The 24,841-nt window shown below is 38.0% G+C and overlaps 1 protein-coding gene and 1 pseudogene across 3 annotated transcripts in view; both read right to left on the bottom strand.

Annotated features, from left to right (window-relative positions):
• Positions 1-354: 354 nt before the first annotated feature.
• LOC129401687 (ubiquitin-40S ribosomal protein S27a-like) lies at positions 355-15,402 on the bottom strand (annotated as a pseudogene).
• A 321-nt stretch (positions 15,403-15,723) lies between these two features.
• Positions 15,724-24,841, bottom strand: part of UBXN2B (UBX domain protein 2B) — a 28,782-nt gene continuing 19,664 nt past the window's right edge. For 2 of the 3 annotated variants that reach the window (XM_004602438.2, XM_055128163.1), the window contains exons 6-8: positions 24,616-24,753; positions 20,720-20,881; positions 15,724-20,485 (exon numbers count right to left, since the gene is read on the bottom strand). In XM_004602438.2, the coding sequence (XP_004602495.2) occupies positions 20,323-20,485; positions 20,720-20,881; positions 24,616-24,753 (463 nt within the window). In that variant the 3' untranslated portion in view covers positions 15,724-20,322. Of the gene's footprint in view, positions 20,486-20,719; positions 20,882-24,615; positions 24,754-24,841 lie in introns of those variants that run through there. The other variant, XM_055128164.1, reaches the window with a different exon arrangement.

A 24,841-nucleotide genomic window follows, 5' to 3' on the forward strand; every position in this document is an offset into this window, starting at 1 on the left:
TGAGATGTTATCTCATAGTTGTTTTGAGCTCCATCTCCCTGATGATTAGTGACGAAGAGCATTTTTTCAGTGTCTTTTTGCAATTCAGATTTCTTCTTTGAGAAAGTTTCTGTTCATTTCATTGCCCCATTTTCTGATGGGGTTGGATGTTTTCTTCTTGCAAAGTTCAACCAGAGCCTTGTATATCCTTGATATTAACCCCTTATCAGAGGGGTATTGGGTGATTATTCTTTCCCATTCTGTAGACTTTGTTGAATAGCATTTTTTTACGCTTTAAAATCACTCTGTTGGCAAGGGGTCAAAACTTGACAATTAATGTTACAGTTCACAACTTTCATTAACCCAGACAGGTTCTTATTTGTCTTCTGATTTGCTAAAACAATAAATCAGACAACTTTTGCCACAGTAATGTCTATTGAGACATTCTTGTCTGGCTGACTTCACTGGGGCCCCTCAGAGGGGGTGGGTTTAAGTTTACCTCCCCACCCTGAGCAGAGCCCCTGTGGCCCAACACCTCCGGAGCCTAGCCATAGCCATGCTCAAGGCCCCTCTCCACACGTTCTGACAATCCTCCTGCATGAAGGAACCATCAGAGGAACCCAGGTGTGTGGGACTCAGGGCTAAGATCTCCCAGCCTGCTCGGATGGGGACTGGGCCTCTTCTGCCCAGATTTCCCATTTTCCAGTAGCTAGGCGGTCACACCCAGGGACTGCCACCCAGGCACCTTGTAATCCCACCAATGGCCAACACCCAGAGACTTAAAACCAAGCTCCCAGAAGAGCGGCTTTGCGACTGCATGACATTTTATAGCCTAAAATACCAGAGGGAGAACCTGGCAAGCTACCGAGAGTTTTCTGCCCACATGGGAGAGCCTCGCAAACTTCCCGTGGCGCATTCATATGCCAAAACCAGTAACAGTGATGGGTCTCATTCCCTGACCCTGAAAGAGCCTTCAATACAGCACCATTGGTTTTTTTTTTTTTTTTCTTTTTGGGTCACACCCAGCAATGCTCAGGGTTTACTCCTGGCTTTGCACTCAGAAATCACTCCTGGCAGTTCTGGGGAAACCATATGGGATGCCGGGGATCGAACCCAGGTCTGCCACGTACAAGGCGCAAACACCCTACCAGATGTGCTATCGCTCCAGCCCCAACGCGGTATGATTGGAATGGATCGATAAAGAGAGGCTTCTAAAATCTCAGGGCTAGGACGAATGGAAACGTTACTGAGACTACTCGAGAAATTCAATGATCGATGGGATGATGATGATGATGATGATGATGATGATGATGATGATGATGAATGTCTATTGAAGTGGCTGGCATCCTGGCAAAGGTGGCTGGTTTTGCCATCCTCAGCCACCTTGTAGTATTTTAGAACAGCCAGTTTAATCTTCTTTCTATTCTGGTTATTTATTGGGAGTGGTGTGAAACTTCTTCCTTTCCTTAGTGCCAACTTGAAGTGTCAAAGCAAGGTGAAGAGTGAACTCTTAGTAATGGAAGAGATTAAAACTTTAGGATATGGTAGTTAAAGAACATCTATCTTCAAGTTACTTATCAGCAAAGATCAACCTTCGCTGATAGGGAGAAATTCTATCCTTATCCTGGATCTTGGCCTTTACATTTTCTGTTTCATTTGAGGGTTCAAGCTTGAGAGTAATAGTCTCCCTATAAGGTTTTTCACAAAAATGTGCTTCTTGGCCTCGGGTCTACTGCATATGGAAGATCAGAAAGCTATTCTGACTAGTGCTTTCCAGTCCTTGAGGTAGATGCATAGAAGTGGAATTGCTGGCTCTTACAGAAGCTCGTTTTCTAGTTTTTTGAGAAGTGTCTATATTGTTTTCCCAAACAGCTAAACAGTCAAGATTTCCACCAGCAGTGAATGAGGGTCCCTTTTCCCAACATCCATGCCAAACACTGCTTGTTTTTGTTTTTTACTCAATGAGATATCATCTCATTTTGTTCAAGGAGATGATATCTTATTGTTGTTTTGATTTGCATTTCCCTGATGAGTGATGCAGATAGCTTTTCATCATCTGCATATATCCTTTGAGGAAGTTTCTGTTCATCCCTTCTTGTCATTTTTGATGCCATTTTAGTTTTCTTTTTCTTAAAAAGTTTTACCAGTGCTCTATGTATCTTGAATATGGACCCTTTATTAGGTAAGTGCTGTTAAAATATTCACTCCCAGTCTGTGGTGTGTCTTTTTATTCTAGTCATTATTTCTTTTGTGGAACAGAAGCTTCTTAGTTTGTAGTCTCCTTTGTTTATCTTTGCTTCCAATAGTTTGGTCAGTGGCATTGAATCATTGAAGGTACTTCTAGATTCAATGTCATGAAGTGTGTAATCTCCGGGAGGCTAGGGAAAGCCCTGTGGCTCCCTGTCTGTCTGTCTGTCTGTCTGTCTGTCTCTATTTCTGTCCCTCTCTGTCTCTTTCTGTCTCTTTTTGTCTCTCGCTCTCTGTCTCTCTCTCTCTTGCTGCCTGCGTTCAGTGGTCTCAAGCCACTCCCTTACCCGGGATGGCTGAAACCATGGGCAGGTGAATGAGGAAACAGGGCCGCCAGGCTGGTTGGTGATCAGTTGCCATTTATTCTGTTCTCCCCAAGGGCCTGTTCCATTTTCACTAAGTTCCCCCTACTAGTCTCACATTGCACCTCATTCCTGTCTCCTCCTCTCCCGCTCATCTCTTTGCTCTCTATCTTGCAGCCATATCTCTATTCTCTCCATGGTGCCTGCTCCTGCATTCTTCCCCTACATTCATCTCCCTCTGTCCCCCTTGCTAGTCTCTCTGTGCTCCATCTTCCTGCCCTAGTCTTTGTCTCGTCTCTCCCCAAATCCCTGCATTGGTGATAGACACTACACCCCAGAAGGTATCACAATCAACATATGAAAGCCCTTCTTCCACTCAAGGACAAAATGCCACTTAGGGGTGTTTCTGCTCTCCTTTGTCTAATAACCTAATTAAATATTAATTAACATCTTATTTCTTTGTCTTAATATTAGTTATTTTGTATCAACACAGTAAGTGATACATTGAGCTTATGGAGTGGCTCTCCTGGGGACATCTCACCACAGACTTAGACTACAGTGCTCAGGCCATAATAACCTTTCCTAGCCTTAGCAGGGTCCTATTCTAGATGTTAATTTTTGGATTATGACAGAATTTGTCCATGACCATGCTCTTAACTTATAGTTAAGTCTTATGCACTTTGGCCTGGGCCATTTCGATGCCAGGGTAGCTCACAGCTTGCCCTGGGTCCATCCAGTCCCTCGTCGGGACCCTGCTTTTGGGGTGTTACGAAGAAAGGGCAATTGAGGCTTACATCAAGAGAACAGAGGCCCAAGGGTGAATATCAGTTAATTCAGTCAATTAACTTCAAGTTACAAAGCATAGCATTAGCTGTCTTCCTGTGTCTATACAAAAAAGAACATCGCTCTGAATTAATTATGCAAAACACTTAAGGAGAAGAGAAAAGCAATAGTTACAAGTTAACAGAGCACAAAGAAAGAGGTTACAAAAAACACAGAGGGATGGGAGCACTGTGATGGGAGTAACCCAATAAACCTAAGCTCCCTTTGGCAAGGCAGAAAAGACAAACCAATGTTATCCTACAATGAAGCATTCTAAAATCATTAGAACTCTTAATTTATTTTGCAGGGCTACTCAAAACTACATGGTAGAATAGGGATTTAACTGAAATAAGACTCCAGGGCAATATATGTTTCACATAGGCTACTCAGTCAGAGGTAGCCCTGATCCCAATGGAATCATTAAAAATTTTATACTCTAGACAGTGAGGATCTCTAGTGATTTATGATCTGAAAAGCTCAATTTGCTATGCTTAGTAACTCTAGCCATAGATTGATCTATGAGTACAGATTCAAAGTTAAATGAGCAAGAGATTTTGAGGAGTAAATGTCATAATTTTATTTTTCAGTGTTTATTCTTCATCTGAGTTAATTTTATTGGGTGAATTTGATTCTCAAGGTGGAACTCTTTTATAAAACCTAGAAAAAATGAACAAATAAGTAAGATAAAGTTGTGAGAAATAACTCATTGTTCACAAATGAGGGATAAATTGCCAAAAATTATAAATAGATTATTATCAAATGGAGTTTAATAATTTACTGGAAAAGTTATATGCAAATGAATGTAGATGAGATTATATGTTAATTATAAGCATAAGGAACTAAAAAGTTTTGACTATTAAAAACCACTGTGAGGGTCTGGGATTTAGTTGAGAAAGAAGAGGTGTTTATACCTTACCGTGTTTATTTCTAACAGCTGAATGTTAGAAAATAGAACTAAATTGGACAGAACTGGAGAGCAGGCACGTGAGACAACTCAAGTGTTTACACAAAACATTTCAGCACTGTTTTGGCTCTCATTTTATTGAAGTATATGATAAAAGTATTATGAAGACATCAGAAGTATCAGAACAATAAAGGAAAATATGAGTGGGAAGAACAAAGTTAATAAATAACTTTCGTGGCTGTAGCAATAGCATAGTGGGTAGGGAATTTGCCTTGCATGCGGCCGACCCGGGGGTTCGAATCCCAGCATCCCATATGGTCTCCCAAACACCGCCAGGAGAAATTCCTGAGTGCATGAACCATGACTAACCCCTGTGCAATGCCGGGTGTGACCCAAAAAGAAAAAAAAAAAAGAAATAACTTTCAGGGTGTTTGAGCTGCTCACTGGGGGCATCTTTAAACACTTTTCAGGAAAGATGGTTAGTGGGTAATACACAAAAGTAATGAATCTCCGCACAGTGTTGAAGGGGAAATATCTCACTGAAATAAACAAAACAAAAAGTCACCAAAGGCCTATTATATTGACATTATCAATATTTCCACAGCATAATTTGATGGTATTTCAGAATATAATCTTTGTGTACTTGCTGCAAGAGGTCGGAAAGACCTATATTGAATGAAATGAAAAACTGGTAAATTTTGCTTTGTCAGCTTCTTATTTTAGCAAGGAACTTTTATACTTTCCTTTCACTTGATTAGACTAGCTCAAGATAATGATATACATTTCCCCCTTCTGGGCCTACACACCCTCTGGTGGAGGTAATAATAATTAACCAAATTCCCACGTATGGATGTTCTAATATTAGTTTGTTGAAGATAAATAACTATAATATTTTGTTTTACTGTTTTGATATTTTTAAAGATTAACAGGGTCTGAGCCTTTAGATATTTACAGGCAGATGATGACATAAGAAGAAAGATTTCTTCACTCATTGCTTTGCTGTATGTTGGTCCTCCATACATGAGTATGAATTGTCGAAATGAAGTCATTGTCTCATCTATATCTTGGACTGTTTTTTTACATGATTGGCACAATTTTATGAAAGATGTTAAAGTATAATTTTTTCTCTCTCCAGTCTCTTTTTAAAAATTATTTATTATTTATTTATTATTTAATTTATTTATTTTATTGAATCACCCTGTGGAAAGTTACAAAGCTTTCAGGCTTATGTCTCAGTTACACAATGCTCGAACACCCATCCCTTCACCAGTGCACATATTCCACCACCAAAAAACCCAGTATACCTCCCACCTCCCCACCCCCCATCCTGGCCTGCGTAGCTGATAAATTTCACTTCACTGTTAAAGTATAATTTTTTTATGTTGTTAATTATGGCTAAGTAAAGCTACTTGCTATGGTGATCTCTTCTTATATTAAAAATAACCATCTTCACCCATCCTCCAGATATTTTTAATACGCATGCTTGTTTGAGGAGAAGGGTGTTGGGCCAAACTTTGCAGTATTCAGGGCTTACTCCTGGCCCTGTGCTGAAGGCTCACTCCATCAGAAACTTGGTGGCCCATAATCAGTACTCCCAGTTGACCTTTGGTGCTGTTTCAGGTTGATGAGCAGTCAATGTGTGCAAGGCAAAGTGTCTTACTCCCTCTACTATTGCTCTGAGCCCTGTAAGACTTTTTAAAAGGTCCTTATTTAGTAAGAAACTTTCAGATATCTAGGCTTATTAACTCTTTGGTTTTCAAGATATTCAGGTTTATAGTTAGATTATTGCACTAACTCATAGAGACAAAGGATTTGCTATTTTTTTTAATTGAATCACCGTGAGATGATTTAATTTGAACACAGTTACAAATTTGTTCATGATGGGGTTTCAGTCATGCAATGTTCCAACACCCATCTCTCCACCAGTGTGCATTTACCACCTCACCAATGTCCTAGTTTCCCTCCTGCCACCCTCAACCCTAGTCTGCCTCTATGGCAGGCACCTCTCGCTCTCTCTCTCTCTCTCTCTCTCTCTCTCTCTCTCTCTCTCTCTCTCTCTCTCTCCATCTCTCTCTCTCTCCATCTCTCTCTCTCTCCTACTGCCTCAAGGTTTTGCTATTAATATCTCAAAGTTAAAATAAAATTCCTACACTATTCTAAAATTATTTGTCATATAGGTCATTGGGCTGGAGTGATAGCACAGTGGTTGGGCGTTGCCTTTCACACGGCCAACCCGAGTTCGATTCCTTCGCCCCTCTCAGAGACCCCGGCAAGCTACCGAGAGTATCGAGCCTGCGGCAGAGCCTGGCAAGCTACCCGTGCGTATTGGATATGCCAAAAACAGTAACAATAAGTCTCTCAATGAGAGACGTTACTGGTGCCCGCTCAAACAAATCGATGAGCAACGGGATGACAGTGATAGGTCATTACAATAGTGTTAAAGTTTATGGCATTGGTATCCAAAATTACCACAGCGCACCACCACATAAATGCTTTACAACCTCCCAGACCTGTGGCTATGTCTCTGTTTCTTCTCGGAATAGCTCTAGTCTTCTTTTCTCCCTGATCCCATGCCCAATATATCATGTCCTTGTAAAAAAATTTTCAGAATCTCAAATCCCTTGTTGTTTTATTTTTTGTTTTTTTCCCCTGCCACATCATTCTTTATGTGATAAAACTGCTAGAAAAAAGTAAACACTGAGGAAAAATATAATGAAACATTGAGCTGTTTTAGAACAACACACACACACAGACACAAAGAAATAAATAGAACTCAAATTCCCAACTCATCATAAATGTACATTTCACCTGAGAATGTCTTTAGTGATGGATGGTGCTGAGTGGCTATATTTGCTGAATTTCTCAAAGAGTTAACTGAGGATGCGAAAATATTTTTTTTGAATGCTGAAATCATAATTGCTGACTATTCTTTAGAAAATAAATTAATAAAAAAATCTATAAAATGAGAGGGTTGATTCCTCTGTATTACATGCAGAAAGGACAAGGATGTCGGTTACCCAGCACTACAAGGCAACAGGAATGGAAAAACACCAGGAGGAAGGAGACACGTGTGCTGACTTCACGTCTACTCATCATGTGCCTCATCCCAGGTCATTTAACCATTAATCCCATAGAGATAATGAGAATCACGTTTGTCCTGATAACCTCCCAGAGTTCTCATGAGGGCCTTGGCTCACCTTATCCTATCTATCCTTGGACTGTTTTCCCACACATTTTATTTATTTATTTATTTATTTATTTATTTTGCATTTTGGGTCATACCTGGCGATACACAGGGGTTACTCCTGGCTCTCCACTCAGAAATTACTCCTGGTGGTGCTCAAGGGACCATATGGGATGCTGGGAATCGAACCCAGGTTGGCCACGTGCAAGGCAACCGCCCTACCCATGGTGCTATAGCTCTAGCCCCTTCCCACACATTTTAAGAGGAAGAACTTTCTGTTCCAGGAAAAGTGCCTAATGAGTCAGAAATTTTTGAAGTTCAGTGATAGTTAGAAATAGTAATACGTTGTTATTAATTATATTAATAAAAGTTAAAGTGTTGAAGTTAAGTAATACTTAGAACCAGGAATAAAGCAACCCTCAAAAAAAAAGTTAGAAGAAATGAGACTAGGAAGTAAAGTTTCTTGAGGCTAGAGATAGAGAAACTAACTGAAAATACTTCTGCATTCATTTAAATGAAAATTTTTTTGTTCATTTTTGGGGCATCCCTGGAAGGGTGCAGGGCTTTGTCCTGACTCTGTGCTCACGGATCACTTGTGGCAGGCTTGAGGGAACATAAGGGGGGCTGAACCTTGAACCCTGGTTGGCAACACAGGTAAGTACCCAACCTGCTGTGCTCTCTCTCTGGCTCCTGGGCGCAATTTTTAAAGAAAATCTTAACTTTGATTAAACCATAAATGCAAAATCAGGGAGCCTAATTATAGGTTGACAATAAAATACCTTAAATTTTAAGGAACCTCTATGTATTTTCTTACTTTATTTCCACGGTAGATTAAATAATTTGAATTTAGAAAGTCTTATTTTATTATTTATTTATTGTTGCTTTTTGGGTCACACACTCAGGAATTGCTCCTGGAGGTGTTCAGGGGACCATATGGGGTGCTGGGATTTGAACCCGGGTTGACTGCATGCAAGGCAAACGTCCTACCCACTGTACTATATCTCCAGCCCCAGAAAGTCCTTTTTTTAAAAGAAATAATTAAGGAGCTGGGAATCTAGTTCAGTGGGACAGTAAATGCTTTGCATTTGTGAAGTTCTAAGTCAGTCTTCAGATCCCACCCATCCACGCCCAAAACACACACGCTATAGAGGGAAAAAGAAACAATTTAGTTTGTGAGTCATCCAGATGCCTTTTGCAGCTGAGGAGGTTAGATGATTTGAATACAATGCTTTCATTGAAGTGTTGACTTACAGTAAAATCTAGCCTCCTTGCTATTTTTATCTGTCACTGTCACTGTCTTCCTATTGCTCATGGATTTGCTCGAGGGGGCACCAGTAATGTCTCCATTGTGAGACTTGTTACTATTTTTGGCACATGGAATATGCCACGGGTAGCTTGCCAGGCTCTGCCTTGTGGGTGAGATACTCGGTAGCTTGCCGGGCTCTCCAACAGGGGTGGAGGAATCGAACCCAGGTCGCCCTCGTGCAAGGCAAATGCCCTAACCGATAAGCTGTCGCTATCCAAAACAAAAGCTAAACAATTTAGATGGCGGTGAATACCAGTTTGTGTTAAGAATTATTAATTTTAGGACTCAGAGTGGGTAGAGCATTTGCCTTGCATGTATCCAACTCAGATTCAATCCCTGGCATCCCATATGGCCCCCAGAGCACTACCAGGAGTAAATCCCTGAATATCACTGTGTGACCCATAAACAAACAAACAAACAAAAACCCAAGACAAAAACAACAATTATTAAGAAAAAAATTATCTGAAAGTCGGCATATAGAGAATACCTGATCACTTATAAGATTTATTGCTGAAATATGAAAACATTATTTATTAAGGGAAAAATTTTAAACTATACACCAATTAAATAGCTGCTAGCTGAGTATGTTTACATAAAAGGATCTTATTATGGAATTTTATTATGTATTTGCTTTCCAAAAAAGTGACTTTGAGAAGAACACCAAAACTTGTAATAACAGGTTTGCGGAAAGGTTGTCTGTTTAACGTTTATTTGGATATCTGGTAACTCCAGGTCATTTCTGCCTTCTCTGCTTGTGTAGAAGATTGGGTAACAGGGTCAATTTAGAGGACAAGAGCAATATATAATACTAGTGAAAATTTTCATCATAAAGCTAGTCAAATTGAGAGTGAAGTCAAAGTCAACATTTTCTCAAATTAATTCCATTTCAAAGGCACAGTGAGATGTTAGTTGAACTCCTAGTATCACCAAATGTCTACACCTTTGCAGTTAATAAAAAATGTTTACATATTTTAGCATACTGTCAAATTACTATACTTAAATATCACATTTGAGGGCCTCTGTAGTAATATAAATTAATAAATAATGGAGGTATTACATCCTAAAAAAAATCAATGGTTAAGTTATAAAAATAACATACAAAATTAATCAAATACTAGCTAATTATAAAGTCACCTGAACTTTAACTGTGATATAAACATCTTTAAGAAAAATCATAAGAAGATTGCATGACAAGTGACCAGCAAATATTTCTGAATAATCAAATAGGTTGAGGGTGTTGCAGAAAAAATCTGGTTAGGGTTGACACTGTCAACCTTTGCCTAGGGATCTAGGTGCTTGACTTCGCTGTAGGAAAGTGAGAGCAAATCAGAGAAATAACTTAGAAGAAGTAGTTTATTAAAGAAAAGTTCATGCTTAAGATATAGTTTGCAGAAACTAGAGCTTTCTGAGTTTATCGAAAAAGTAAACACTCAGATTCAGAATGCAGACATAGAGTAGCACTATTTTCAAAGAAATGTCTTGGTTAAACAGTGATAGAAATATAATGCAGTAATAAGGGATTGAATATGTATGTGATTCCAGATCAGAGAAGATAGAGATTTTAGGCAGCATTATTTCTCAGAGTCAAAGAACCAGCAAGATACTAACCATATGTGCTAGATTCTAGGATTTATAAACGGTCATGATGTGAGTGTGGGGGGTGTTTTTTTTTTTTACAAAGCAAACATATTATAATAAATGTATAATGAAATTAGAGGTTATCTAAGGTTACTTGATCCTCCTTTCCTTTGGTTCTAACCGGTCTTAGGATTTATTGTGTTTACATTTTAGTGTCCAGGATTTATCACTCATTAACTCTGTTGGCAGAATCAACCAGGCTTCTGGGCTTTGTGTATATGTGTGTGTGTGGGGGTGTGGAGGGACGGGGGGGGGGCCTGGAATAAAATCCTGTTTAAAGATAGGAACTGATAAAAGATGTAATGATCAGTGTTGACACATTGAAGACAGGGTACACTAGTCACTGTTCCTTATATGAGTGCATTGATAGCACAGCAGTTGGGCATTTGCCTTTCACGTGGCCAACCTGAGTTCGATTCCTCTGCCCCTCTCGGAGAGCCCAGCAAGCTACCGAGAGTATCGAGCCCGAGCGGCAGAGCCTGGCAAGCTCCCCGTGCGTATTGGATATGCCAAAAACAGTAACAATAAGTTTCTCAATGAGAGACGTTACTGGTGCCCATTTGAACAAATGGATGAGCAACGGGATGACAGTGATACAGTGATACAGTGATATTTGTTTAAAGGAATTAACGAGTGGTTTAGTTGTTAAGAATGTAGTGTCTGTACAAAAGAATAATTTTTTCCTCGAGAGGCAAAATTTTCTGATTTCTTTCCCATCTCTGTCAGCATATGCCATACTTATATGGTTATTCTGTCTCAAGGGGCTTCTTATATATCTTCATCATAATATGTCAAAATATTCTATAGTTTTGTGATTAAAAAAATCCCAGGTATTTCCAGAAGTTGTTAGCTTCTCAAGAGGGTATTCATTAGTTCTCTTCATTCGAATTCTTCCATTGGAAATGACATCCATTCACACACAGCTCCTAAGAATAAAATAAAATTGCCATTTCTATAATGCCTTTTCTCCTAATCCTTTACAACTCATTACAAATGTGCAAATGTTTTCTAAAACTGTTATGAGTTCTACTGTCACTGTTTTAAACCTTCCACTATGAAAAAAATATAATGCTTTAAACCTCCTGCTATGAAAAAAAAATAATGGAGATACTCTTCCAGTGTTTAGAAGAAACACTCTTAATTCACTGATTTACTATTTCTTAGACATTGGTTGAGATTAAAATACTACATTTAAAATATGGTTCTAGGTTCTAGGAAAACTTCATGTAGATAAGGAAAATCTGTTTTCACAGAACTTTTATTTTGAGAGTACCCATGTTAGCAAATGGGGATTAAAATCAAATAAATTTAACAAGGAAATCTCAGGCATTGCAAATATTAAAGTAAACAGTAAATATAAAAGTAAAATTGTGACTAAGGGGTAAAGGCATTATTTCTAGATTGAGGGCCAGGGAAAAACTCTGAAAACATCTATTTCTTTTTTTTTTTCCTTCATTTATTTTTAATTAGTGAATCACTGTGAGGGTACAGTTACAGATTTACTCATCTTTGTGCTCTTGTTTCCCTCATATAAAGTTCGAGAACCCATCCCTTCACCAGTGCCCATTCTCCACCACCAGTAAACACAGCATCCCTGCTACCCTCCCCAATCCCATCTCCCCCCACCGCACCCTGCCACTGTGGCAGGGTATTCCCTTTTGTTTTCTCTCTCTAATTAGGTGTTGTGGTTCACAATAAAGGTGTTGAGTGGCCACTGTGTTCAGTCTCTAGTCTACATGCAGCCCACATCACCCTTCCCCCACATGGCCTCTGACCGCATTATACTTGGTGATCCCTTCTCTTAGTTGCCCTCTCCCCAGAATGTGAGGCCAGCCTCCAAGCCATGGAGTCAGCCTCCTGGTACTTATTTCTACTTGTCTTGGGTGTTAGTCTCCTACTCTGTTATTCTATATTCCACAGATGAGTGCAATTTTTCTATGTCTGTCTCTCTCTTTCTGGTTCATTTCACTTAGCATGATACTTTCCATGCCGATCCACTTATATGCAAAATTCATGACCTCCTTTTGAAAACATTTATTTATTTATTTATTTATTTATTTATTTATTTATTTATTCAACTGAGTCAGAATAGCCAACTGTAACAGAAGGACACTAATTTTAAAGAGCAACATGCTTTCTATGAAACAGGCTCTCAATAAGTGCTCTCAATAAGTGCTTGATGACAGCCAGCCCTCACTAAGATGTAAAGGAATTGAAACCAGGTCAAAGATGCATAGACAAGGACAACTGTCCTTTTTCCAAAGCCTAAAGGTCAGGCCTTTCCATTCCCCCAAAGCCTAGTACTTCCTTTAGATTTGCAGATAAAACTGAGCCTCAGGGAACTACCCACAAGGGGATTTTATTATTCTGGTGCTTCTTGGTCTCCAGCCTATCTCTCTAACATTGTATTTCTTGTACTTTTTACTATAAAAAGATCCTTCCTGTGGCTGTGCAGACTTTTGAGGACAGGAATTCCTCTCCTTCCACCCTGCCAGCTCATTACCAATAAAGATCTTTCTTTTACCCATCACTGTACCTGCCCATAGGCCTTTCAGTGGCAGTGAAATTAGAACTTTGCAGTTGCAAGCATGATTCATGTAAGTTTGATCTTCAGGTCTTTTATTGAGTTAACTTAATGCTGGTTTAGAAAAAACTTTCATTTGAAGTTTTTGTTTTCATTGAATTAACCTAAAGCTGGTTTTGGGAAAACTGTTTCATTTGAAGTTTTTGTCTTTATACTACTTTGGCAAATAAGTGCTTTGTTTTATTTATTTATTTATTTATTCATTCATTCATTCATTTATTTATTTATTTTATTTTTGCTTTTTGGGTCACACCTGGCGATGCACAGGGGTCACTCCTGGCTCTACACTCAGGAATTACCCCTGGCAGTGCTCAGAGGACCATATGGGATGCTGGGAATCGAACCTGGGTTGGCCGAGTGCAAGGCAAATGCCCTACCCGCTGTGCTATTGCTCCAGCCCTGAGTGCTTTGTTTTAATGTCTGTTTTTCAACCTTTTAATACCAATGAGACAAAACTTTCATAAATCAAATTCTTTGTTTGGTGGGTGGGGGTGGTGTCATACCTGTTGGTGCTCAGGGTTACACTTGGCTTTGCATTCAGGAATTACTTCTGTCTGGGCTCATGGGACCATACCAAGTCAGCTGTATGCAAGACAAGTGCCCTATCTGATTTACTACCACTCTAGCCCCTCAAAATTTTTCACTGTATCACTGTCATCCCGTTGTTCGTCGATTTACTCGAGCGGGCACCAGTAACGTCTCTATTACACTCAGCCCTGAGATTTTAGCAGCCTCTCCTTACTCGTCTTTCCCAACGATTGGAGGCTCTTTCAGGGTCAGGGGAATGAGACCTATCTTTACTGTTTTTAGCATATCGAATACTCCACGGATAGCTTGCCAGGCTCAAAACAGCAGTTTTCTTAAAATACTCAACTATACAAAGATTCTCAATCTAACTCAAAACACATAACAGAACAGAAAATATCATTTTTTTACTACCAGATTAGCAAAGAGCACTTGGTCACACAATGCCGATGAGCAAAGGGATGACAATGACAGTGACTCAAAATTTTTAAAGAAAAAAATCAAATCTTAATTTAAGCGTCTAACTTGGCTCACATGAGGAAAAACTCACCAGTTGGTTTGTTTCAGTTATTCAAGGAACAACTATGCACCCCACTCTCTTCAGACTCTCTATACTCCCAACCTCCATGCCCACATTCTCCTCCAAGCTCACCACTGGTTCTGAGGTAACTATTTATATTATTATATTATATTATTATTATTGTTATTATTATTGCTTTTTGGGTCACACCCGGCGATGCACAGGGGTTACTCCTGTCTCTGCACTCAGGAATTACTCCTGGTGGTGCTAAAGGGACCATTGGGATGCTGGGAATCGAACCCGGGTTGGCTGCGTGCAAGGCAAACACCCTACCGGCTGTGCTATTGCTCCAGCCCCAAGTATTTTATTATTATAAAAACAAAATTCATGCCTTACCTCACAGTCCTGTTCAAACAGCTCCTTGGGGACACCAAAGAAAGATAAAAATGACTCTCCAAACTGTGCTAAAGGAGCCTCCCTCTGAGGTGCCTGCTGTGTACTCACAGCTGGTGGGAAGCACTGGTGTGGTCTAACCAGAAAAGGGAGGTGTGTTGAGGTGATCCTCTTCTCTCCCCCCTCTTGGGATGACTCTCTGGGTTACACAAGACAGCAGACTGAGCTGAGGCCTATCCCTTGAAAGATTTGACAACCTCTCCTTGGAGGAAACACCTTCACCTGATTCGGTTCATTGGTAGGTACTGTGTTGCTAGCTATTGTTTAAAGGCTATGTACTCGTAAGGACTTCAGACTCCAGTCTGAGTAGTACTGGCCAGTGAAGACCGACTCAGGAGAAAATATGAGGAACAAGATTCCTGAGCCCGGAGAAGTCACTAGATGTGAAATCTAAATACAAGCAACACAGGTTAAAGCTGAGTTTCTTAATTTATTTTTCTGTGATCTCCTTCCAAGCTTGCTTCCTTCCTGTGGCCTGCCCTAGTCACAATACCTCTTCCCTCCCATTTATATGATTTTTTACCTGTGGCCCCTTAGAATATTTTAGGGCTCCCCTGACTGGGGGTGCCCGAGGCTCATATGGCCCTCAGTTGAGTAACACCAGGTTATAGGAATCTGCATATGCCTCATTTAATGGAGATGAACAGACTGCCTTCTGAGCGAAGTATCTATAATTATATATCAATTGATCACAGCTAGCAGCTTACCACAGGATGAAATTGCAAAGAAGAAAGAGAAAAAGGAAAAAGAAAAAAAGAAAAAGAAGAAAGAAAAAGAGAAAAAGAAATCATCTTTCTATTGGGCGAAAGTGATTTCTCCTAAAGGCTTTCTTCTTTCGAAAAGAGAAAATGTTTCAACCCAATTTTCATTTAAGCACCATGATTTACATTACTGTTAATAACAGAAACATAACTTACAACATTGCAGCTTCTGTCCATCGTGTCGGCATCCCTACACGATGACCCACGGTTTTCTCCCACCACCTACTCTGCCTCTTTTGCAAACTCATTTTTCTAAAAACACTTAAATATTATGGTTTGGGTCACCACTTGAGGCACAGAAGTTTGAAAAATGCATCTGTGTGTTGGCGTACAAAAAACATAAGCAGCAATGGGAAGTTGAGAGATAACAGTGTATCTTAGTTCCTTTTCTGTCCATCAAAAAGATACTGGGAATCAAACCATGAGAGGTGTCACTCATACTTAAAATACCTTTTAAACCAAAGAAAACAACAAATAATTCTGAAAAGAATGTTCAAAGTTTCAGTAAAAAACATTCTTTATTGGCAAACACACGATAAAACTTTTTGATTATATACATCATGCAAAACACCTAACTTCATTCATGGTTGTATAACTGTCTCTGTGGCACGTCATTATAAAGATGTTTACAAAGTGTAAAAGTTACAGTCTACAATAATAAACTCAGGAAAATGACTCCAAATAAAGTTAAACACTGAAAATGTAGCACTTTCAAATGAAATATATTGTGAAAGTACTGTTTCTGTCTTCTGGATGTTTGCCTCTTTTAACATAAACCTCTGCATTCTAGAAGACATTATATACAAAAATGGCCATAGTTTTTGTGTGCCTTGACAGGCACTCTATCAAATTAATACACATTTAAAATAATTTTACTAAATTTGGTTAATTTCCTCCATCTGTTAATCCAAAACAGGGCAGTGCCCTTTATAATGTTCTTTAGTTGCAATACAGTATTTCCTAGGCAGAGTTTCATTTTGTGAACATATAATTTAGTCCCTGGTAATTCTTTTATGAATTGATACTATATATTCTTTACCCTGTTTCAAACAATAGAAAGAAACAAGGTGTCCTATTCTAAGGGGCGATAAGGAATACTCCTTTTCCACATTGTAGCTGTTCCAAGATGGTAGAATAACTACTTTTTTTTTTTTTTTTTTTTGCTTTTTGGGTCACACCCAGCGATGCACAGGGGTTACTCCCGGCTTTGCACTCAGGAATTACTCCTGGCGGTGCTCAGGGGACCATACGGGATGCTGGGAATCGAACCCAGGTTGGCCGCGTGCAAGGCAAATGCCCTACCCGCTATGCTATCGCTCCAGCCTCAGAATAACTACTTTTAAGCTGTGGTAGTTATGGTAGCACTTATTCATAGGTAAAAATCCCTGACAGATAAATTCACCTTGAAATAACCAGAGGCCCTGGAGCAAAGGTGAATTACATATCCCCTATGATCACATCCTAGTCAACTGGCAGTGAGTCAGCAGGAAGACCTCAAAAATGCAAAAGTAGCCTTGAAGTTGGCAGTAGGAAGAGGTAGGAAGGACTGAGGCACATAATAAGAAGAGCCCCAATACTGCCTTGAACCCTGCTAGTAGTTATATGGATGTTAAGGGAGATATGGAATGTGGCAGAGAATATCAAAATAGATATAGAAAATATCTAAAATATTGTGAACAGATGTTTAGTAGGAGTAAAACATTAAAGGTGCTACCAGTGAGGGCTCAGAGGAAATGGGGAAGACACTATTGGAAACCGAAGAAAAAGATTCTACTTAATAATGACAAAAAGTCTAGTGAAATTGTGCACTGCATTTATGTAAAAAGCAGAATTGCATGTGATAAACATATATGTAGTTGGTGATTTCTAAGTAGTGTAGAAGCTATGGACTGCTTTCTGTCATAACTGTAAAATGTTTGAGGATATAAAAGAGAGAAAAACTATAAAATATAAAAAGAACAGGTATTGACAACATAGAATTTCTTAGCCCACTTAAATGGCAAGAGATGTTTAAACTGAAGAGAATCAACTGTCAGGAAAGATAATGGTATAGTAGTAAAATATTTTGCTAATACTTGAGAAAGATGAAAAGATTAAAGATTAAAAATATAAAAAGGCAGGGCGGGGGTGTCTGAGTACCAGTAACACAAAAGTTCCTTGGGGAGATTAAGGATGTGATTTAGAGATAGTTCAGTCATCCCAGAAAATAGCCAGATCAGAGGTGGAATTATCAAGGAAGATCTGTGGAAAGATCTGGGCAACAGAGTGGATGGAGTGGATTTCTGTCACTGCCAGATACACACATTTCTTGAACAGACAGTGCCATCTTAAACTGAAAGGGAGAATAAATGATATCAAAGAAGGTAGCTGGATTTCTTACAGTTCTATAGGCAAGAAAGAGCTGTCAAAACCACTTAACTTCTGGGACTGGAGTGATAGTACAGCGGATAGGGCATTTGCCTTGCATGCGGCTGACTTGGGTTTGATTCCAAGCATCCCATATGGTCCCCTGAGCACTTCCAGGAGTAAGCCCTGTGCACCACTGGGTGTGACCCAAAAAGCAAAAAAAAAAAAAAAAAAAAAAAAAAGAGAAAAAACAAACAGAAAAACCTACTCAAGTTCAAATATCTGCTTCCTTCCAAAAGAACTCAGAGAGGAAGTCACAATCTTAAAGGATGGAACTCAGAGCCATGAGTTAGCTTTGGTAGCTAAATGTAGTTTACCTGGCTAAAGAAAAAAATGATGGCTCAATATTCTTTATACAGCAGGAGTAATTTTAACTATTGTACTATTCCTGTGTGGGCGAGATACTGTAGCTTGTCGGGTTCTCAGAGAGGGATGGAGGAACTGAACCTGGGTCGGCAAACGCCCTACATGCTGTGCTATCACTGCAGATCCTGGCAAGCTACCTGTGGCATATTCGATACGCCAAAAACATTAACAAGTTTCACAATGGAGATGTTACTGGTGCCTGCTTGAGCAAATCAATGAACAAAGGGACGACAGTGCTACTATAATTACATTTGTGAGCAAATAACTTTCTAGGCTTACAGATACACAAATGGAGGACTGTATCCTAGGAACCATATCTAAGTCTTCTCTTACATTTAGCTGGTTTGAGATTTGAAACGTCTGAGCTAGTCTAACTAAATTAATGCTAAAATGGGCTGAAACTTCAAAATAACTCTGGAGTGTTTGACTTTATTTGGGGCTGTTATAAATCTTTAGGGAGGATGGGGGGTGGGGGAGGAGGGCAGCTGGGAAAGATAAAATGGCCCTCTAAAACATTCAAGTTCTAAACCCCAAATTTATGAATTTGCTATATGAGATGGTAAAAAGGATTTTTGAAGTGTGATAAAGTATGAGATTATCCTTGATGGATATTCTAGATAGGCCAAATGAACTCACAAGAATCTTTGTATGAAAAAAGCAAGAGAATCAGAGTTGGCTGTGAAGCCATAAGGACAGAGATGGAGACCATTGTCATCAACCCAAGTGAAAGGACAGGAGTATCTTCCACCAAAGAACAAATTCTCCCCTGGAGCTCCCAGAAGGAAGCTGTGATACGTTACTTTACAGGACAAAAGGGACTTAAAAGATGTGGTTGCCATCACTATGAACCTCAAAGATAATCCTGAATTATATGGAGGTCTCAATCTAATCACACAGTCTTTCAAAGCAGAGACGTTTTCTTGACTGTTGTCAGAGATGTGATGAGACAGAAGGGTCAGCCAAAGCAATGTGGACGGCTTTGAAGAAGGAAATGGGTGGGGGTAGTGGGTTGGGGGGTGAGAGGCGAGGTCAAGAAAAGATATCAGAGAAGCAAAGAAATGGTTTTTCCCTAAACCTCCTAAAAACAACCAGAGTTTTTTCCCAATTTGAATGTTTGTTTACCCTACACAATTATAGTATCAAATCTGTACTATTATTTTAAATCATTAAATCTGTACTGATGCGTTACAGCAGAAACACAACTAACCAGGCATAGTAGCTAAAATGAAATTTTAACTATGGGGAAAAGAACAGACTTTTCTATCAGTCAGGAAACACTCGGCTCCAGCAGGAATGCAAACACTTATGCTGCTAATTCTTTAGGACAAGTCTACCTGACAGAACCTATGATCCTGTATTTCTATACTAGCTTTGTCCTGGAGTAGAATGTATTCTGGGTTGAATACTCAGAACACTATTTTGCACACATATTAAGTCCTCTAGGGAAATGTGTTGGATGAATAAATGAATGTGACCAAGGCAGGTTCTGGGAGGAAGTGTAATTATTCTATATTAAGGTACCACTTTCCAATTCTTATTAAGTACTGCTATCTTTTATATGTTTGCTTCTAGTTCATGCTGGTTACAGTTCTCTAAAATACAAGGCCAAATTATTTTTAAAAAACTAATATTTCAGCTAACCCAGTTATCGAAAATATATATCTTAATAGGAAAGCAATTTTTATATAACCAAAGTATTTCAAAATCATGATATACTTTTTGGTATAAATGACAGAAAAAAATTCAAATAGTTCCAACATAAGTTTTTTTTTTTCTTTTTGGGGGGGCAAGGAACCACACCCAATGGGGGTTGTTATTTCTGGTGCACTGCTTTCTGGGTTTGCTTCCTGGGGTACTTGGAAGGCCATCTGGAACCAGGAATCAACCCAGTCCTCTTTATACAAAGCATGAGAACTAGCACTTTGAATTATCTCCCCAGCTCATCATAAGAATACTTCTTAATGGCTGCTCCAATGCAGCCTCAAGAAACTTTATTAAAATTTTACCAAGCATATTTATCAAATGGGGTCTTGGTAATTTTGCCTGCAAACAGATATTACTAAATTAATACCAGTATGAAAAATGCTGGTTTTGCTTTAAAAGTTATCAACCAAAACTGGTCTTGCAACTGAAAACATACATATATATATATATATATATCTTAAAATGTATTCCCAATCCAAACTCATCAATACCAAGGTTGGATAAAAGAACAAGAAAGAAAAATCTGTATAATTAATAAAAATAATGTTTTTGTGTTATAAATTTTCCTTATTCATATGGCACAATATCCTTCCTGTATGCTAGTGCATGATAGGAACAATATCATTTAAGTTGCTGGAGAATCACAGTGTTAAGAATATCCGCTTCTTGTAGCGTCAGGTTTTCATCTGTGAGCTCTCTGTTCGGAAAGGAAGTCCCAAGAATAAAGTCGAGAGTGGCAAATTCAGGACGGGACCGTACAATAAACTCTCGAACATCCAGGACCCTGAAGAAGATAAAAAATAACTTGTGATATAGAAGTTTTATTCAGGTAAATTTTTATTGAAAATTAGATTATAATAAATGATTCAATTTTACTTAAAAGTGCAATTGCTTATTATTTCAGTGAGTGGATTCACTTTTTAAATAAAATGTGCCTTTCATAGTCTTCATTACTTAAATCACATACAATTTTAAACATATCAGAAACCAGGTGTATATCAGCAATCTGGAAGCTTACCTGTGTGTAATGTTGAATCTTTGTATCAGACGACTCCCATCGGCTAACCTGATTTGAATTTTTGTTGTTGGCACTGAATCATCAATAAGAACAACTGCATTAAGTATTGACTTGTCTTCTTCTTCAGGGGAGGAAGGTGTACTTATGATTTCAGGTGTAAGGCTAAGAAAGAGTTCAAACACAACTCTAAATACATAAAACCTAACACAAAGTGAATAGAGTAGAATTATTACTTAAATCTATCACTGATTCTGACTTCTGAGTAGCAACATGGCTTTTTTGAGTTTCATATAATTCATCTAATCTCTTTCAATATATTAAAGTAACTTTGATACTAATTCTATATAATTTATACAAACTCTTTCCAAAAGCTTAATTTAAATTCTTTTCTCTTCCATTCTTTGGAAATTTTATGAGTGTTTAGAGTAATATTCTTTGGACAAAAATCTGAGCAAATGAGTTTATGTCAAGGAATGGTTAACAGCAGACTTGCTTTCAAACCCAATCTATGTCATTTGTATATATTTGAGTACATAAAGGAAGATCTTTGAATTTCAGTTCTATTTATAAATATGGTTATGTGGAAAATAATACTGTTATGAATGCTATTCCAGTAAATCCTAAATACAGTGTTTCAATAGGTATAACTACTTATTGAAATGTATTATTTTCAATAATAGTTTAGTGCTAAACTAAACTATTATTTTGGGCTTAGTATTACTTAAATACCTCAGACTTAAGTAGTTACTACTTTACAAAAAAGAAGTAATTCCTAATTTAGTGATGAGTGGAATATTATATATTTTATCTATGTTAATTATATATAAGTTCTAAGAATTTTATGGTACCATAAAAATAAAATGATCCTATCAAATAACTTGATACTAGATAAGGACATCCTATAGCACAGGCCTGATTCGTGGCCTTTGGCGTTGCTTTCTTAGTTCCTTGTTATCCTAGCAGGACAATCTATATTAAGATGAAAATGAGTATTAAAAATAAAATGGTTAAGGTATTAAACAAATCTAGCTAAATGCTCTGATTTCATCAAATCTTACTCTCAGCCATCTCAAGAGATTTTTTTTGAGTTTTGATGTTTATTCCCTCAAATACTGTGATATAGATGGCTGTATGTAATTTACTTCCTTTTGAAAAAAGAGATATATTAGTATAAAAGTCATGGAGCATTTGAGATTTAGTCTAGTGTAATCCCAATTCACTATGTTTCTTACTTCCACCTAAAATGTTTTTCTCTTAAATATATGTTAAAGTGGTAAGATTAACTGCTAACACTTTCCATTTCTAGCTACTTACTGATACATATTTTAGAATGGATTTCAGTATATTCAGATTAAGAAAAGACTGATGATTTGCAATCACTGGCTATCTATTATTTGCTTGTTTGTCCTTTCATATCAGGCCATGGGTAATGCTTCCGATGCATTTAGGTTCACGTTACATTTACTTATAAATCACATTAAAAAGTAAGTTAGTTATCATCTGGGCATTGCTGTTTGTACCTAGATTACAAGCTATGGAATAAAGTATAAATATTTTTGTCTTATTTATTTCTTCTAAATTATTGCCCTATTCAGTAAACAGTTGCCTAGAACTCTTGGAAATGTGCCATTTTAGTTACTTTCTGCATAAAAGATAAAGACTACCTTTCTCAGATCCCCTTGCTATGTCTTATACAATTTTTCCTCTCCAACAAGCAAACAAATGCATACATGTGGGATGTTAACCACTCACAATTGAAGCTATCAGGTCTTCTGATTATAAAGGAAATGGAAATATTTGATTCAGCAGTGGTGATGAGATGAATAATCTAGCATCTGGTCCAGTGCTTTATGGACACTTAGTTACGAGTGGGTTTACAGGAGAGACTATATTTAGAAATTTCTATGTTGCGTTTGTTTCCCCTAAGGAAATCTTGGTTTACTATTTGTTTTTTCAGAAATGCTATAAAATATACAAGTTCTTACTATTTAAAATGAGCATGTTTTCTCTGTTTTGTACAACCCGAAATTCCAACCAACATAGTTTAACAAAAGCATTATTACCTTTATCATTTTATCATTATTACTCTTTATCATTCTCTTCCATAATTTCTTTCTGGGGGAGTTTGTCATTTTCTCTGTCTCTTTTATGAGGAAAAATGCTAGTATATGCTGTAAAGAATTGAAATCACTGACAATAATTATTACTCTTTTCTTTTTAAAAAAATTATTGTTCTTTTCAGCATCTTCCCCTTACATTACCTTCTTCAATTCTAATTCTGGAATAGCATTTTTACTAATAGAGATGTTCATTCAAACATTAATCCACATAACTTTTGAATATGTTATTTATAAAAGAATATGTATGAAAACAAAGTGCGAACTGGGTGTTTCAGTTATGTTCTATCTTTAAAGAGATAGTAATAGTGTAATAAAAAACATGGTAGTCATAATTTTAAAAACAAAGAGAGTGAAGAAACAGGGAGCACTTTTAGCTATAATAGCAAAAAAAGATGAGGAAGAAATTTCCAAGTACGTATGTACAGACTGGGCACAGGACTTGAATCCTAGAACTGCCAGGTCTTCCCTACACATCTCAGAAGCCTGGAGTCAAAGAAAGGGAAATGAAAGTGGGTGAGAGGCAGTGCCAGTGGGCCAGAGGCATGTTAGTGGTGGTGGGCGGCAGTAACTGTACATCAATACCATAAACTTTATTTTATTTTTTATTTTTTTTTGCTTTATGGTCACACCCGGCGATGCACAGGGGTTACTCTTGGCTCTGCACTTAGGAATTACTCCTGGCAGTGCTCAGGGGACCCTACGGAATGCTGGGAATCGAACCCAGGTTGGCCACATGTTAGGCAAATACCCTACCTGCTGTGCTATCACTCCAGCCCAATACCATAAACTTTAACAGGACAACAATCATATTGCACAAACTATTATTAAAGAAACTAAGGAGAAATAGGAAAAACAAGTTTAAAGAACCGACAGTAATGATTTCCTACACTAAAACGTGAGAGGGACCTAGAACTCCAGTGGCACAAGGCAACTGAAAAGGAATAAGGGAAGCATAAAGGGGCAAATTGAAAACTTGTCAAAGCTGCCTTTCACATCTCACTTACTGTATATAAGGTGGATAAACAGAGGCTGACCTTTGCCAATAGTTTACAAGACTTATGAAAATACTTTTCAGCCAAGGTTATTATAAGTCAAGTCTACTCACATGTTATGCAATGCACATTGATTTTTCACAATTGTGTTTGGCAAAGTCCCAGGGGTAATTTGAAAATGTGAGTTTCCTCTAGCCTATAATCAGAGGACCAGGTTTTATATGTTTTACACACTGGACTTCCATAACTAGATGAAAGCATTTGGTGACTTAAAACATAATGAAAACTACCAACTTAAGCACACTGTTCTTGCAAAGGTTAATGATTATTTAATGGTGGACAGGTATGCTTAAACTTAAACTCTAACATATCTGTTGTTTACCTAATCAGAAACAGTTCACAACTTTCCCATTTGAATATATGTATTAAGAAAAATGCAGTATGGAACAAGTATATAAACTCTAGAGACAGAGTGACTGGTTTGAATGTCATGTTAAACAACTCTGAGCTTAACATCTACCCCAGATGTTGGGTGAATTGCTGCAGCTACAAAACAGAGTAAAAACAGGATGTATATGGAAGAGCTATTGTGAAGACTGACATGTTGAGATGACGGGTACAAACACTTAAGATGAGAAATGTTGTAATTATTAAGTATTAGCTTCTAATTATCTGATCAGCAAGGTATTTATAATAATTTATATTTTTGCTTTATTTAGAGATTATTTTTTTAAAAAGTCATGCTAAACACAGACATGCACTTTTTCACATTTTCAGATGTTACCTTCCAAGTTTTTGTCCTTCTCCACTAAAAGCCTTGAATCTCAATCTAGGTTTTACGTATTCTTGATCTTGATGATCTTCCATATCCAAATTTACTTGGCCACCATGAACCAGTCGTTGAAGTTCCAGGGGAATCTCTCTTTTAAAAAGAGGGAAAAAATTAAGTTAGTTTTTTTAAAAAACAAAGTACAGGGGATGGAGTGAGTACAGTGAGCACTTGACTTGCA

This window comes from Sorex araneus, chromosome 2 (assembly GCF_027595985.1).
Source record: "Sorex araneus isolate mSorAra2 chromosome 2, mSorAra2.pri, whole genome shotgun sequence".
NCBI lineage: Eukaryota > Metazoa > Chordata > Mammalia > Eulipotyphla > Soricidae > Sorex > Sorex araneus.